The sequence below is a fragment of the Trichechus manatus genome, unplaced genomic scaffold, assembly GCF_000243295.1.
Source record: "Trichechus manatus latirostris isolate Lorelei unplaced genomic scaffold, TriManLat1.0 scaffold00005, whole genome shotgun sequence".
In the NCBI taxonomy this organism is placed as follows: Eukaryota; Metazoa; Chordata; class Mammalia; order Sirenia; family Trichechidae; genus Trichechus; species Trichechus manatus.
In genome coordinates, this window is record NW_004443941.1 from 7066492 (window position 1) to 7084242 (window position 17751).

The 17751-nt window shown below is 39.2% G+C and overlaps 1 protein-coding gene across 1 annotated transcript in view; it reads left to right on the top strand.

The window, feature by feature from the left end:
* Positions 1 to 17751, top strand: part of LOC101340873 (reticulon-4) — a 64995-nt gene that overhangs the window by 36344 nt on the left and 10900 nt on the right. The window contains exon 4 of the mRNA XM_012556457.2: positions 14065 to 14272. Coding sequence (XP_012411911.1) covers positions 14065 to 14272 — 208 coding nt within the window. The remainder of the gene's footprint in view (positions 1 to 14064; positions 14273 to 17751) is intronic.

Below are 17751 nucleotides of genomic sequence, written 5' to 3' on the forward strand. Positions count from 1 at the left end.
AGCAGAGCTTGACCAGGGTAAAAGATGACACTGAGAAGTACACAAGAGTAAGGGACGATTTTGGTAAAAGCCACAACATAGTAACAACACGAATGACCAACCAAATATGTGTGTGGTTACATAGGTAGATATATGTGCTTGTATATGTGTAGGTAAACACATATGAATATACAGGTGCACATTTTTAGGTGTTTCTGTAGGCAGATGTATATACATGTTTGTGTGTGCTGCATATATATTCATATATAAAATAAAGCACATAGGGGGCAGTTACGGACACTTCCTAGATATAACCAAACATCTCACAGGATTAATTTACTGGATTTGAGAGCTTAGGAGCATAGTCTTGTGGGGCAGCTCGGTCAGTTGGCGTAACATAATGTTCTTCATCCTAGTTTGGTGAGCAGTGTCTGGGGTCTTAAAAGCTTGCAAGCAGCCATCTAAGATACAAGTATTGGTCTCTGTGTGTCTGGAGCAAAAGACAAGAAGGAAACCAAAGACTCAAAGAAGAGACTAGTCTACGGGACTAATAGTCTACACGAACCACAGCCTCACCTATCTTGAGACCAGAACTAGATAGTGCCCAGCTACCACTATGACTGTTCTGACCAGGGACACAGTAGATGGTCCTGGATAAAATGAGGAGAAGAATTTCCTAAAAAAGCCCAGACTTACTGGACCGATAGAGATTAGAGGAACCCCTGAGACTGTTGCCCTGGGTACGCTTTAAACTTGGAACTCAAACCACTCCCAGTGGTCACCTATCAGCCGAAAGACAGAGTGGCTCATAAAACAAATAATAGCACCAGTAAGTACTGTGCTTCTCTAAATAATCATCTAAATGAGACCGAACGGTCAACGTTTACCCTAGACCAAAGATGAGAAGGAAAGAGGGGACAGGACAAGGAAGCTAGATTAACAGAAACAGAACAACCAGAATGGAAATAATGGGAATACTGACAGACTGTGAAAAGTGTAACTATTATTACTGAATAATATGTATAGAAATTCTTAATTAACCTAATTTGCTATATACACAGCAAACTTCTACCAAAAACACAAATATTTTTTAAAAATTACAGATTTTTGGACTACTACTCATACCTACCAAATCAGAGTCTACAGTGTAGGGGCCTGACCATCCATATATTAAGAATCCTGGTATGGTTCATGTTATAATCAGGTGAATTTGGGAAAAACTGATGGAGGTTTTTCATCTTGTTTATGATCCTGTTTTGGTTTTTGCTAGAGTAAGAAACTTAACCCCCCCCCACCTCCCCATTTACCTGGTTTCTAAGGTTCCTTACAGTTACGGGGTTCTCTGGTTTTATGAAAAGACACCCTGGGCCAGATTGCAGAAAGCAGTGAATTTTGTGTTTTATCATAAGGGAAACAACCTTCGGAAGTATTAAGTAGAGAGTGGCGACGCCTGAAAGATTGGTTTGGGATGCTGTTTATGATAAATTGGAGTAGGGAGAACCTAGGAGCAGACCAGCTAGAATGACTGGTTTAAAGCAGATTTAAAGCAAATAGAGCCTGAACATGGCTTGAAATAGGAATGGAAAAGAAGTTGCAGATTTGAGAAACTCGAGGAAAGAATACTTGACATTTGGCATAGAAAGGGGTGGGGAGGGACTTCAAGGACAGATCAAGTTTTAAGACCCAGGTAAGTGTTGTCAGGTAAGTTTTTATGTCAGGAGAAATAGAGCTAAGGTAGGTAAGATGCCAAGTTGAGTTTTAGACACTTTGAAGTGATAAATCATCTCCTCTCTGTCTCAGAGAAGAGACAGGTTTAAGGATAAAGAATTGGGGATCGAATGCAAAGGAGTCAGAGGAGTACTGTGAGGAAGTTTGGTTACGAACAACTGAAGATTAAGGAAGGAAAGCCTAAAACACATTATGGTGGCATTTACCCGAAAGGTTGGCCGTTTGAACCCACCTACTAGCTCCACAGGAGAAAGACCTGGCAATTTGCTCCCGTAAATTACAGCCTAGAAAACCCTATGGGGGGCAGTTCTGCTCTGTCACATGGGGTTGCAGTGAGTCTGAAATCAACTGGCTGGAACCTAACAGCAACAGCAAGGCTCCAGGAAGGAGATCAGGGAGTTACACTCTGAGCAGAGGCAGCAGTCTAGTGTAGTTTCACTGACAGTAAGGGAGAAAATTTTCAAGAAGGAATGATGGTTAAATGCTGTAGAGAGGCTGATTAGTATGAAGACTGAGAAATGGTTGTGGACCCTGTTGAATTTTAGGAGTACGTGCAAAACTCTTAAGTATTCCTAGTGCTTTTTGGATTTAGCAGTTGGCATGTCACGGGTGACCTTTGAGAGTAGTTTCTGTAGGATGGGGACAGAAATGTTTCTAGCATTACAATCCACTTTGATTATACCTCAAGACAAGAACTGCGTAATCTTTGCTTGTGATAAGCTAATACTTTTCTTTCAGAGATTACGGTTACTAAATATGTGGGTACCAGTATAAGCACAAATTGACATTCAGGTAGAGAGGACGGGGTCTTGCAGCTTGAGGTACCTTCCTTCCCCCTGGAAGTACCAGAGACTGCCTGAGAAGGGAACCTTGGCCTTAACCAGCTGGGAGATCTACTGATTGGAAGAAGACCCTTGCTTTCAGTTCTAAACCTCACTGAAACTGAGTGCTTGGACATCCGTTAGGTGTTTCTTCTAGATCTTGGTTTAATAGCGCAGCACTGTGTGTGTATACACACACACACACACACACACACACACACACACACACGTTGTAGAAAATTTAGAAGGTATGTAGATATGTAGAAGAATAAATAGAAATTACTCACTGTCACCTTACACAGAGAATGGCTTTGGTTTATATTTTTAACAGTGTATGTGTGCGTATTGAGGGGAGAGTTACATGGTACATTTTGTTCTGGAATCTCTTTTTCCTGCACTAAATGGGGAAATGCCTTATTTTTAAAATACTCTTCAGTGTTTTAATGGCTACAGTATTCTAATATGTGTACTATTGGTCCCATACAGTTAAATATGCAAGTTAAGCCTAGTGCTAAAATGAATATTAATTTAATATAAGTCTTTGTTACCATCCATGATTATTTTCAGATGTGTGAGTTATAGTACTTAGGCTTTTGGCACATCTTGCAAAACTGCTCCCTAGAAAGACTGTACAAATTACTATTTTGAGCAATACATGGAAGTGTATATCCTGGAACCTTGGCCAAGATGAACTATTACGTATGTGATTCTGGTGGTTTTAACTCTGAGATAGTTATTTTGTCAGTTTTAAGTAATTAAATTACTTAATAAGAACCAGGTTTGCATTAACAAGTAAAAAAGTTTTCTCCTATGTGTGGTTTACAATATTGTATAGATAAGGTGGGGCCCTGGTGGCTCAGTGGTGAAGACCTCAGGCTGCGAACCAAAGGGTTGGCAGTTTGAATCCACCAGCCTCTCCTTGGAAATTCTGTGGGGCAGTTCTGCTCTGTTTTGTCTGGTCACTCTGAGTCAGAATTGACTCAACGGCAACATTTTTTTTTTTTTTTGTAATAGATAAGGTGGAAACAGTGATGAAAATAACTTCTCTGTTTTTTTCGTTCCCCACATTTGGGTATCCCTGATTCTTTACAAAGACTCCTAACTGGTCTTTCCGCTCAATGCCGTGAGTCATAGCCAAATTCATCTTCCAGAAGTGCTGCTGCAATCATGGCACTTAGGGGATTTCCTTTACTTTTCAAATTAAATTCATGCCATCTATTCTGGGCTTTTAAAAGGCATTCCATGGCCTAGTCCCAACCTTTATAATTCCCATCTCCTGTTACTTTGTGTATCCAGCCAAATTGAAATATTTGTTACCTAAACATACCCCATTCTGTGCCTTTGCTCCTGTTTTTCTGCCCAGCCTTTCTTCCCATTTCATTTTGCCCACGTCTTACTTACCAGAGACCCAGTCCATCACTAATCCTGTAGGCAGAGGTAGTCCAGCCTTCCTCAGAATGCCCATTCTCTCATCCTCTTGGTTTTCACTTTGTGCCTTCTGTTACGGTTATTTATACATAGCTGGCACTGTTTATAGCCCATAAATTCCTTGAAGGCAGGAACAGTGGTGCTTCATCAGAGTCCCCCCCACAGCTGGCTCTGCAGAGCTTCTCAGTGAGAGAGGCGAAGGGTGCTGCTGTTCACTCAGGTCACTCCCGACCTTGAACCCCATGCATACATTTTTGGGAAATGTTTAAAATATTCCCAAGTGGGAGAAATTAGAACCAGGATTCCTTCTTCGTAAAGGAAGAATTAAGTAACCTAAGAAACTTTTGTAAATGCAGAATTTTTATATTATACCTAGTGACAAGGCATCTTATTAGTCATTTTTTCTAACTTTCTCATTTTACAGACAAAAAAACCTAAAGGGAGATTAAATTGTTTGTTCAGGACCACATAGCTGGTACCACGGGCCATCGTTTTTATTTTACTGTTTATTTTTGTACTTGAACAACTGAAGATTGGAAACATTCTAAAAGCTAAAATGACCCTTGTTTTGATATTCATGCATATTTGAGTTCTGGCGTCTCACTGAACATGGTATGTATTTCTTTTTGTGGTCCTTGCTCTCTAATAGAGGTCACTAGCCGTGGAAGAATGTAGGTGTGGCAGGTTGGTTGGCCTTGTCAAAAAGTTCCGCCTGGTGGGAACTCCCTGGGCCAGGAGTACAATTTCTCTCAGTTCTTAAGGATTGGATTACATGTTTGAATGTAGGAAAAATATTTAAGCAGTGGGTAGAATTCTTATTCTGTTCTCTGAGTATCCCGAGTTCCCCTTTGATTTATTCACTTAGTCCGTCTCTTGCTAGAATCTGGGCTAAAGGGTGTTAGCTGTTAAGTTTAATTTAGCCAGTGCTTAGGAATAAATATCTCTGCATTCTTGCAGAGTTCCGAAACCAAATTTTCTGCTTTTCTGCTTCATCATGGATAAGGCTGATTTATATTCCCGGAGATACATATATGTACTTCATGGCTGTCAAAATAGTTCTTTAGCTACTGCTTATGCATTTGTGTACTTTGATAGACACTAAAATCCTACTGTATTGTCTGTCCTCCAATACTGTATTACCACCATCTTGTATTTATCTATATAGCATTTACTTAAGAAGCTCAAAACACTTTAAAGATAAAAAATGATCACATATTAATGATATCCCTGCAAGTTTGTGGTTAAGAGTTGGGCATTGAGATAGATTTAGGAATTTCTACTCTGATATTTGGTTCGTCAGACTACAAATCTGCTAAAATTATGATTTTCTATAAGAATGTGAGGAATTACGGCTCTTCTTTGTTGTATGCACTCATTTATTTTTCCCACCTAAATCATCTAAAATAATTTTGAATAGATGACTTGTTTCATTGTCCGTATTTTAGGCATTTATTCAGTGAACATTTACATTGAGTGTGCATGAGAGGTGGTTGTTCACTGCTGCTGAATTGGCCCCCAACTCACAATGACCCCATGCACAACGAGATTGGACTGTTGTGATCCATAGGGTTTTCATTGGCTAATTTTCAAAAGTAGATCGACAGACCTTTCTTCCTAATCTGTCTTAGCATGGAAGCTCCACTGAAACCTGTTCAGCATCGTAGCAACACGCAAGCCTTAGTGGACAGACAAGTGGTGGCTGCGCCTGAGGCGCATTGGCTGGGAATCGAACCCGGGTCTGTATGACTCGTTTACTTACTAGTGAAGTTCATTCTCTTTTCCTGGATTTGTAATTTGCTTTGAGCTCCAATCCCCCCAACTCCAGTCTATTAAGCCTTTTCAAGTTCATAGTGTTACGGGACAAGATCTTTTCCCTTTAGTTTTTATTAGTACAAAATAAGGTTCTGAGCAGTGATTTCCTCTTTCTAAGGCTTGGTGCCCGTTTCTTTTAATGTCTAGATGCCAACAAGAAGTAAAATTTAAACCATAGTAAATTATGCATTGAGCCAGTGTAAATTTTATTTTCAGGTCTCTATTTACATAGATCTTGATTTTTTTCTAGTAATTTAAAATAAATCGCGACATGCTTATCAAATTTATCGGAATTATAGAATTGTCCTAGGAAGAGTCTTCGTTTATGAATGACAATATCCTTTACAAAACTGAATATTGTTGGTTCAGGTAGAAAGAGTCATTGCCTTGGAATCTGTGTATAGGACAGGTTAGGTTTACTGGTGAAACAGACAAGGATCTGAAGTTTTATGTGTATCTTTCAAAAACTCTAGTTACAGGAAGAAGAGAGAGCCAGGAGAGATGCTGGTTTGTCAAGTATTTGGTTGAGATATTTTGTAGCAATACTAGGTGCTCATCAGCCTGAAACTTGATAACTGAAACCCAGTTAGCAATACTTTTGATGAAAATTAAATTCACCTTTTAAAAACCAGGGCTTAGTTAAGCATTGTCTTTAATATTTGATTGCCCTGCTTGACTTTATCTCTTGAATTACTACTTTTGTTTAGTGTGTTCCCTTCACCAGCCATTTCTATGTATTGAATACTGCAGCTTCAGATCACTTCTTAGGTCTAGGGCACCATTGTTCGGGTCATACCGCTGGTGGACTGAAGGAAGAAATAGGACTCAGTCTCCTCTTCACCAGAAGAGCTCAGCTCCACGGTGCACACATCCTTTTTCTGGGCTTCACCTGCCACTTGTTAGCCAGGTGAATGTTTAATAAGTGCAAGGGGAAGCTTACTATTATCAGACATAGTTTTGTGAAAAGTAACTTGACTAAAATTTTACTATTCTAATACTTATATATTTGTTTATTAATTTCCTATTTAACTGCCTTTCTCATTCTTTATTAAAGAGAACTTAATATTTGCTTTTGCTTCAGAAGTATGTATTTTCCTGCAGGCCACTCCCTGTTCCACTAGTATTTTTAGGATCAGCTAGTTCAACTTTCTTTTTTACCCCAAGACAAAAGACTTTAAAATTGCAACCTTACTTAAGGCTGTTCAAGAGAAAGTTCCGTAAGAATTTGAGGTGAGATGTAATTGGATGACTCCTGCATGCAAGGCATGCATGCTGGCACTATTTTTAGCTGTGACAGATGACCGTTTGTGATCACCAAATGCAGGCACCTCTTCTACCCTGCAGTGGGCCACAGGCTTTTATTTTGAAGAAAAGATTGCAGCATGCTGAGTTATTTTAAATTAAAATTTTAATTTGATAAAGATGCTACTGCTTTGTGCACTGCACAAAACACAAAATATAGGTTTTCTGCATTTTTAATTTTGAAAACAAAAGTGGGCAAGGGCTGCAGAAAGTAAATCACTTCCTTCGAAATGAGAAGAGTTTGTTCAAATTGATCAGCCTTACTTTAGGAATCCATAACCGTTCCCCACAGTTCTAAGAGTGAAGGCACTGTTACTCTCAGGATTTCAAAGGATGTTCCATGAGCGTTCTATAGAAGAGGAAAGTTGAGGCCAGAACAGGTCATCTTGGATAATTCACACTTTATTCTGCAGTGTAGATGGAGACTTGAGGAGGAACCGTGCAGACTGTGCTTTCCTTCTGCATCCCGTTATCTTCATGTTGGTTTCTCAAGGGTAAAAGTGCCCATAAACTCTTCACTTACAAACAGAACTAATAAACGGATCATAGAGGAATCCAGAATTAGCATTTTGGTGACCCTCTAGTTCTTTGTTAAAGATGTCCTCATCTTAAACTTGAAAATATTACTATCTTTAAAATGTTTCTATTCCTAAAAATAATCTGGCCACTCTAGAATTGCTATGAGTTGGAATCGACTGAATGGCAATGGGTTTGGTTTGGTTTTTTATTCAGACAGTGTAGCAAACATTAATGAAGAAAGTAATGGGAATAAGAAGATGAGAGGCATTCATTGATCCGTCAGGGTCTAGTAAGGACAGACAGGCCTGCAAAACAGTTTTTGCTGTTCTATAAATTATCTAAAAGCATTGCTGTTTGTTACTTGATAAATGTAAACATCTGAAAATAGCTTAAAATAAATGTTAAATCCAAAGCGTAGAAACGTTTTTTGAACAAACAACTGGAATTTAGTGCATGCGTTACACTGGCGTAAAGTATGCATTCATTCTCGTCAGTCAGTCAGCAATATTTATTGAAAGTTTAGTGGATTCAAGCTTTGTGCTCAGCTCTGGGAGTATTTCTGCACTCAGTTTTATTCCATTGCCCTGCCTGTCCTTATGCCACTACCATGATGCTTGATTACTGTTGCTTTGTAATTTTGAAATCGGGAAATGTTAGCCCTCCAACTGTGTTCTTCAAGATTGTTTGGGCTATTCTGGATCCCTTGCATTTCCATATGAATTTTATGATCAGCTTGTCAGTTTCTGCAAAAAAAAGCAACTAGGATTTTGATAGGGATTGTATTGAATCTGTAGATCAATTTGGAGAGTATTAAAATCTTAACAAGTCTTCAAATTCAGGGACGTGGAATGTCTTTTCATTTATTTAGAACTTCTTCCTTTCAGTGATGTTTTCTAGTTTTCAGTTCACAAGTTTTGCACTTTTTTGTTAGCTTTATTCCTGAGTATTTTTTACGTATATTTTTATTCTTTTGGATACTATTTTAAATGGAGTTTTCTTAAATTCATTTTCAGATTGTTCATTGTTAGTATATAGAAATATAATTGATTTTTGTTTGTTGTATCTTCCAGCCTTGCTGGACTCCTTTATTAGTTCTGGTGGCTTTTTTTGGTGGATTCCTTAGGATTTTCTGTACACATGATCACGTTATCTGCGTGTAGAGATAGTTTAATTTCTTCCTTTCTAATCTCATGCCTTTGATTTCTTTTTCTTGCCTAATTGCCCAGCCTGGTACCTCCAGGACAGTGTTGATTAGAAGTAGTGCGAGCACATATTTCTGATCTCAGAGGGAAGACTTTCAGTCTTTCACCATTAAGTATGATGTTAGCTGCAGGGTTTTTTTAAAAAAAAATTTTATGCCTGTATCAAGCTGAGGAAGTTCCCTTTTTCCCCCAAGTTTGTTGAGTGTTTTTATCACGTAAGAGTTGTGGGATTTTTTTCAAACGCTTTTTGACTCCATCTATTGTGATAATCTTGAGGTTTGTGTTCTTTATTCTTCAATATGATATATTACATTGATTTTTATATTTTGAGCCAACTTGCAGTCCTAGAATAAATCCAACTTGGCCATGGTATATAATCCTTTTTATATGTTTCTGGATTCAGTTTGCTAGTATTTTGTTGAAGATTGTTGCATTTCTATTTGTAAGGGATATTAGTCTATAGTTTTCTGATGATGCTGTTGCCTAGTTTAGGTACCAGGGTTGAACAAACATCTAAATTAACTAATAGATAGAGATTAACTAACTAATCCCTTGATGAACATTAGAAGAAAAATATTTGAATATATTTCTCAAAAGGAATTTTAGTTAAACTTTTTGGCTCCCCCTCCTCAGGGGATCTCCACAAGTCTGAATTGACTCAATGACAACTGGTAGTCTGGTGGTGGATTGAGTATCCAACATCCTGAATAAACTACTCTTCTAAAAATTTTTATTAAAACCAATTTAAGGAATCTGAGAGAGACTAGAAATATTATTGGCTAATGACAGTTAAGATGGCAACTCTGTTTGCTAGAAAGTAATATTTTTTTCATCCTTTACAACTTTACTAACATTCTCTTAAACTCTTTCCATATAGGAAAGCCCACCTGAAAAACCACACTTATATCGTAAGATTATTTAGTGATATTGAACAGAAATAAAAAGGAGTGAATTTTTTCTAAATTACGATAGTATGCATGTTTGCCATTGGTGCAGGACAATTTCAGATACCACAGAAGGAAAAAAAGCAGCAGGTTAAACTCATCTATAATCCCACTGCCCTGAGAGAAGCACTGTTTAGTCGATATCCTCTCAGACCTGATAGTTATACATGTGTACTTCTTTACTGGAATTATACTGTATGAGTTTTTTTGCAATGTTCCATTTTCATTTATCATTATGGACCATTATAGGTCTGTATCACTCTCTGATTGCTGCGTAATCTTTTGGATAATTGTACCCTGATTTTATTAGGTTCATGTGGTTTTGAAAAGACATTTTCAACAACTTTATTAACTGTAGTTTTCTACTGTAGAAAAGTACCTGTCAAATGTACTGAAACAGCTCTTTTCTCCTTTTTGGGTCGAACTATAGGGTCGCTATGAGTTGGAATCGACTTGATGGCAGGGGGTTTGGTTTTTTTTTTTTTGTAGGTGAAATGTTCACATTAGAATTTATGTGTTCCTCATAATAAAATTTTAAAAAGAAAGAAAAAAATTATTAATTAACCTATCTTGTTAATTTCTCTTAGACTTTTTCTTCTTGGCCTTGGTGATTCCTCTCACATGTAGTACTTACCTGCCTAGACCCTGTCCATTCATCATGCGTGCAAATGTGTGTCATTTTGAAGAACTTCAGTGTGCTGAGCTTTCAGTTTGGCATCATACATGGAGAGTATGAGTTTTATCAGTAGGAAGCCTGCGTTCAAATCCATGTTCTGCAACTTAGTAACTATATGATCTGGGTCCAGTCATGTAAGAGCTGGGTCCCACTTTCTTGTCTGAAAGATGCCTCTCATTGGGTTATAATAATTGAGAGAGATAATGTTGTGTAGGCTCTGAACAATGTTTGGCTTAATTAAGGTGCCTTGTAAATATTGATTCCAGAAATTAAGGGAAATGCGGAGAATGTAGATCACAGCCTGGAAAACATTTCTGAAACATGGACCAGGCTTAAAAAGTACCTAGCTTTTCAAGCCTTTTCTTAGCTTCTCGTACTTTTACCATAATGATATAGTTTACAATTGCTTGAAAAACTGTAGGAATATGAATTTATTGTTTCCCTAAAGTTTTAATAATGTTTGGCTCCTAAAAAAAGTTTCTAGGAAGGTTCAATCCAAAAGACTATTAGGAATAAAAATATCTAAGCCCTTCTCGCCGCCCCCCACACACCCCAAATCTAGATCTAAAATAAATTTCAATAATAGTCAGATTAACTGGTCTTCCTTGTAGGTATATGGATACTCTCCTCTGCCTGAGAGTGTTGCACTTCAGGATAGATCTTGAAATGTTCTTTTTGATGATGAACGCGACGCCATTCCTCTTCAATTTGTCATTCCTGGCGTAGTAGACCATATGATTGTCCGATTCAAAATGGCCAGTACCAGTCCACTTCAGCTCACTGATGCCTAGGGTATCGATCTTTATGTGTTGTATTTCATTTTTGATGATTTCCAATTTTCCTAGAATCGTAGTTTGTGCATTCCATGTTCCAGTTATTAATGGATGTTTGCAGCTGCAACATCAGCAGAAGGTCCTGAAAGTTTGACTCCCTCCACTTTATTAAGGTTGACTCTACTTTGAGGAAGTAGCTCTTCCTCAATCTTATTTCGAGGACCTTCCAACCTGAGGGGCTCGTCTTCCAGCACTGTATCAGACAGTATTCTGCTGCTATTCATAAGGTTTCACTGGCCAATGTTTTTTTGGAAGTAGGTCACCAGGTCCTTCTTCCTAATCTCTCTTAGTCTGGAAGCTCCACTGAAACCGGCCACCATGGGGGACCCTGCTGGTATTAGAAATACTGGTGGCATAGCTTCCAGCGTCACAGCAACACACAAGCCACCACAGTATGACAAACTGACAGACCAGTGGTGGATTCTGTCATAGCATCAATGACAACAGATACCAGCCTGACATACATTATGAATTTATCGTATGCGATGTAGTGGGCTAAGTGCTTTGTGTGTATCATCTTACTGAAGAAGAATCTTACTAATCCCTGATCTCAGTTAATCCTCACAGTGAATTGTGCCTCCTGCTGTGCACATTTATAGAGGAAGAAACTGAAGTGTAGGGGACTTCAGCCATTTGCCTGAGGTCACATGGGTGGGTGGGGGTGGGGCTAGTGTGTGAGTCCAGGTCCCCCAACTCCAGAGCCTAGTGCTTTGCTTCCCTGTTTTAGAGCCACTGTTGTGGGAGGTGGGAGGAGCCTCGGAAAGAATTATCTAACCAAGGGCTGTTAGCATAGCTTGTGCCCTCTCACTGTGTCCTGTTTAAAGAGTAGCATTAATTATAAGAACCACTGCCAGCAGAAAAGAGACTTATGATTAGACCGGCGTCTTTAGTTTTCTAGATCTTACGGATGCTTCAAGACCCAGCTTAGTTTCTGTCTCACAAAATCTATTTTGATCTCCTCCATTTTTTTCCTTCTCTGAGTTCCGATGACAGATGTAGTGCTTATTTTATACCTGTACTGGTTTTACACGTCTGAGCATCCCTCCTAGGATTGTAGTGTTTTAAGTTGGACAGGGTCTTAAAAGTCCATTTTTCATTCAAGTGTTTCCTAACGCACATTCTTCCACACTGAGTTTCTTGATAGTATGTTATCAGCTCAGGAAGTGTTTGTCGAATGTCTGAAAACTGTTAGCATTGTGTTATCGTTTTTTCCCATATGGCGTTATTCATAAGGTCAGTTGGATAACATCGGTAGACTATTTTAAGTTCTAGTATATTGGTGCAATAGTAGAAACTAGTTGAACAGAACAAAAACTGATTTAGATATTTTAGGCAGGGTCAGAATGAATCTGAAATGGAGGAAGATGTGACTAAATAGTTGAAATACAGAATTTGAAAACAAAACTGTAAATCATGTATAAAATGTTAAATTACTAACATTCAAACCAAATCTTACTTAGGAGAATGGAGCAAATACTTCTGTGTCCCCGCTATGTGCCAGACACTGTGATGGATATTAAAGTATCTTAATCAGTACTCATGTGATGTACTAACAGAAACTAAGGGCTTTGTAACAATAGCTAACGTCTTACAGCTCCGCATGTAAGTACCCCTAACAGTAACGCCAAAACCAAACCCATTACCATCAAATCGATTCTGACTCACAGCGACCCCATTGGACAGAGTAGAACCGCCCTGTAGAGTTTCCAAGGAGCGGCTGGTGAATTTGAACTGGCAACATTTTGGTTGACAGCTGAGCTCTTAACCACTGTGCCACCAGGGCTTCTAACAGTAAAGGGAAGTCATATAAACCTTAGGGGATCTGAGGCTCCCCTAGAAACGTGATTTTTTTTTTTTAAGTGACCTCCTTTACTTAAAATGAACAGGAATTAAAAATTCTACTCCTGAGTTTATCCATGTTTGCTATAAAAATGTTCTTCTCTCACACTTGTTCACAACCCGAGCAGAGAGGACCCAGGGCCCGTGGCACACTGAAGAATTCCCCTGGGTTGTACAGAACCTGATTTCGAGACCGTACGCCCAGAACAGATGTGCTAAGCTAGGCTTGGTCTGACTCCTTGCTGTCAGTCCACATTATGTAACGGTGGAGCACGTGTACTTTTCCTCGTTTCTTTGACTAAATTCCTATGGCGTTGTGCTTAGCTACTCTTAGGGGGTAGTAGCTTTTTCGGTAATCTTAAGGCTCTGTCCCTCTGTCTTTTGCTTTGTAGGAAAGGTTTTAATGGTAGCCAGCATAGGGTACAGTTTCACTGAGTTTTTCAAAGAGAGATATGTTAAAAGCAGTGCTATAAGACTTGAGTGTGTAGTTTTTAAATAGAGTTGCTCAACATTTTTTGAGTTAGTGATTATTCATAGGGTATATGTTTATGTCACTGAAGTATCTCATTTAGTGAGCATGTGTTAGGATTTTTTTTTTTTAAATCATTTGAATATATATCATGCATTGTATGAAGGCAAAAACACTCAAAATCATTTTCAGGCAACCTCTTCTTTGGGATTTGAAGTTGGCCAGGCTAGAGACATTCAATAATCTTGTATAGCCAGAATGATTTGGACAGGTAGGGAACAGATTTGAATGAAAAACATTCTATGGTTAAAAAATAGAAATAGATGCAGGTATTATACTAATATAGAATGTAGAGTGGGTTTAAAAGTCTTGCTTATAAAAGTTGGTTTTTCTGTAATATTTTAGGTTTCGGTTTTCCCTTATCTAGTGACCTTTTTATTTTGGTAGATGGAGCAAACCCCAATGGATAAACAAATGTTCTAACTCGGTGTTTCTGCTCTTCCCGTTTTCAGTTGTCGACCTTCTCTACTGGAGAGACATCAAGAAGACTGGAGTGGTGTTTGGTGCCAGCCTCTTCCTGCTGCTTTCACTGACCGTGTTCAGCATTGTGAGCGTGACGGCCTACATTGCCTTGGCCCTGCTCTCTGTGACTATCAGCTTTAGGATATACAAGGGTGTGATCCAAGCTATCCAGAAATCAGACGAAGGCCATCCGTTCAGGTGAGATGTCTGGAAAACAGGGCTCACGTTGGCAGTAGTATAAACAGGATTAGTACTGAGACTTCATTCTCTTGTGTGTAGTAGAGTTACAGGCATGTACGTTTTACCGCTTAAAGATAATTGCGAGCAAATTCTTGCTAAAAAGCTATACTCAACGCATTTGCTTTTGAGATGTCCTAAAGGTCATTTCAGAGGCTCATGCTGGAGAAGATTGGGTGTATCTATTCATTAGCCTAACTCTACTACTTGTTACAAATATTTATTTCTTAGAATTTTACTTTAATGGAAGTTGTATCTTTTTAACATGGTTGGGATTGGTGAGGGTTCTGTTTTCTTCACTGCTCACTTTTCATGCTGCTGCTGATGGCACATGCTCTGATACCAGCAGTACCTTTCTTTCTGCTATCATGCCTCTCTTCTTCTCTCGTGCTTTCTCCTCATGCCTGTGTCTTTTCTTAATATTCCTTCTCGATCTAGTTTTTTTTTCCCTCATCCCCTAAGGCATTACTTAAAATGTGTTATCCTTTGGAGAGCTTCTCTATTTCAGCATCTCCTCGTCTCTCAGCTGCCATCTTCTGCCCCCTTATTTTACAGGTATACTCCAGCATTATCTATCTAGTCGCTAATGGAACACACCTCAGCCTGGGTTTCTGCCCCCGCCTCATACTCAGCATATTTTTCCTCCACTTTCTTCTTGTTGAAATACAATTTACAGACAGTAAAATTCAGCCTTTTAAAGTGCACAGTTCAGCATTTTCTAGTATATTCACAGAGTTGTGCAACCATCACCACTCTCTGATTCCAGAACATTTTCATCACCCCAGAAAGAAACCCTGTACCCGTTACCGGTCACTTCCCATCACCCCCCCTCAACTGCTGGCAACCACTAACACATTATATATTTAAATGAACTTTTCTCCCAAATTTGCCCGTCTCTATCGGTAACGCCACTACCATCTCGGTTTTCAGACTCCTGGTTTTGATGTTATCTTTGTTTTTAATCTGATTTTTTTTTTTTTTTAATCACTAAATTTTGTTGTTTCCCACTGCTTTCTTAGGAGTCAGTAAACTACAGGCCAAATCCTGTCTGTCACCTGCTATGTAAATAAAGTTTTATTGGAACACAGCCACACTCATTCATTCAGAGTTAAGTAGTTGTGACAGACACTGTATGTATGGACTTCACAGCCTAAAATATTTACTGTCTGGCCCTTTACAGAAAGTTTGCCCACCCCTGGTGTAGATTCTGACCATACAGACTCCAGTTATTACCAGGTTGGCTTCTGGTTATCTCACATTACTTTAACTCTTACAGATGGTGTCTGATTAATTTTTCTAAAGCACCACTTTTGTTGTATCATTTTTATGTATAGAGACTCTCTGTGCCTTATAGGATAAAGTCTATCAGTACCTTTGCCTTGTCTGTCATCTGCCCCTCTGGGATCTGGTGTCCATTTTCACGCTGCCTTTTGTGGCTCCCCAGACGTCCTGTCTGTCGTACTTTATTTGATTCGAGATCCAGCTCTCTGAAGGTTGCCCTAACATGGGCCCAGAATGTTCCGACAATTCCTTTCCTGTTGCACTCGCCATGGCTTTGAAATGTTCTTTCTTTGTCTTGTATATGAACTTTATTTTTCTCCAAGTAGATTGTGAGCATTTAAAAACTATTTTGGTGAGACAAGTATATGTTTAGGCATGAATGAGTATGTACCTACTGAGAACACTATCCCATTGATATTAACGGTAAATTTAAATTGATTTTCAAACTTTAAAAGAAGAGACCTACTAAATTATTTTGCTTATTGTAAAGACGTGATTTATTCTATGTCAGCCACCTTTCTGTATTTCTCAAAGCTATGTAAATAAAATACTGTGGTTTTAAGGGTTGTTAAGAATGTTTGAGCATTTTTTGCTTGATATTAATAACTTGATATTTGTTAATAAATAGCATTTGTCTAACAGTGTGCTACACCATTTACTAGTAAAGATATATTTCTGGTCCTCAGAAGTTTATATTCTAGGAGTAAGAATATACAAGTATACACATGTGTATGTTTCAGGGTTGGGTATGGTAAATGCTCTGAGAACAATAGAAAAGAAAGTGTTAGAGGCACACAGGAGTGTGAGATTACATTGGGGTATGTAGGTGAGAGGGGGATCAGAAGAGGCTCTGTGTGTAGGTGGGATTGGAGGTGGCACTATTGGGAGTGTGGAAAATAAGGTTGGAAAGATTTGGGAGGACTACTGGTTGAAGAGTTGGAACCACAGAGTCACAGATGTTTGAGTCTGAAGGGACTTACCAAACTCAAACCAAACCAATTGCCATCAAGTCGAATCCTGACTCCTAGCAACCTATAGGACAGAGTAGAACTGTCCCATAGGATTTCCAAGGCTGTAAATCTTTCCGGAAACAGACTGCCACATCTTTCTCCCACAGAACGGCCGATGGGTTTAAACTGTCGACTTTTCGATTAGCAGTCCAGCGCTTTAACTACCGCACCACCAGGGCTTCAGAAGGGACTTAGGAAGGTCTGTCTCTGATTTTCACAGAGTTAGAACCGGGCCCAGAGAAGATAAATGCCTTTTGCAAGGTTACATAGCTGGGTAGTTGCATATCTCCTAACTCCCCCGAGTTCTGCCTAGATAACACTATCTGGGATTGCTCAAATATCTGACATTGACTGAAGAAGCCCTCCTGGTGCATGGTTAAGTGCTCGGCTGCTAACCAAAACGTTGGCAGTTTGAACCCACCAGTTGCTCCGTGGGAGAAAGATGTGGCAGTCAGCTTGTGTAAAGATTATAGCTTCGAAAACTCTACGGAGCAGTTCTGCTCTGTCCTGTAGGGTCACTATGAGTTGAAATCAACTCAACGGCAGCAGGTTTGGTTTTTTTGTTTTTGACATTGGCTGAAGGAATGGGTTAGGTTGTAGACAATAAATCAGAGAGTGGTGTGAGACTGGTAGACTGTTGGCAGCTTCTAAGTGATGTGGGCTTAAACTAGAGTGACGGCGTTTTGAATGAAAATGAGGAGGCATATTTGGGGCATACGCTGTGGGACAAGGAGTTGTCTGAGGACTGTTACTCCCGGTGTAGGTAACTGGAGTGGTATCCGCAGGCTTGGGGGAAGTGCCGAGGAGGGGCTACTGCAGATAGGAGAGAATGCTTCGCACATCTGATGGGGTTCTTCTCTGCCAAGATAAAATGGCTTCTTGGAAGCAATAACTGATGAAACAATTTATTGGGTTCCTACAGACTTGACTCCCCCGCCTACCCCCATCCAGTTGTCGTCTTAAATTTAACAATTCCAGCTGTCTCATTAGTATAGGTTGGGCACTTCAATGGATACTTTTGACATCCATTTGACAGTGTGATGGGCTGAGCAAGTGTAGGCGGACTTTGATGAGGACATAATATCAGTTTAAAAGTGCGTAATAATAGCTACCATTTATGGAATGCTTCTGTGCGCTTCACTCGTTCAA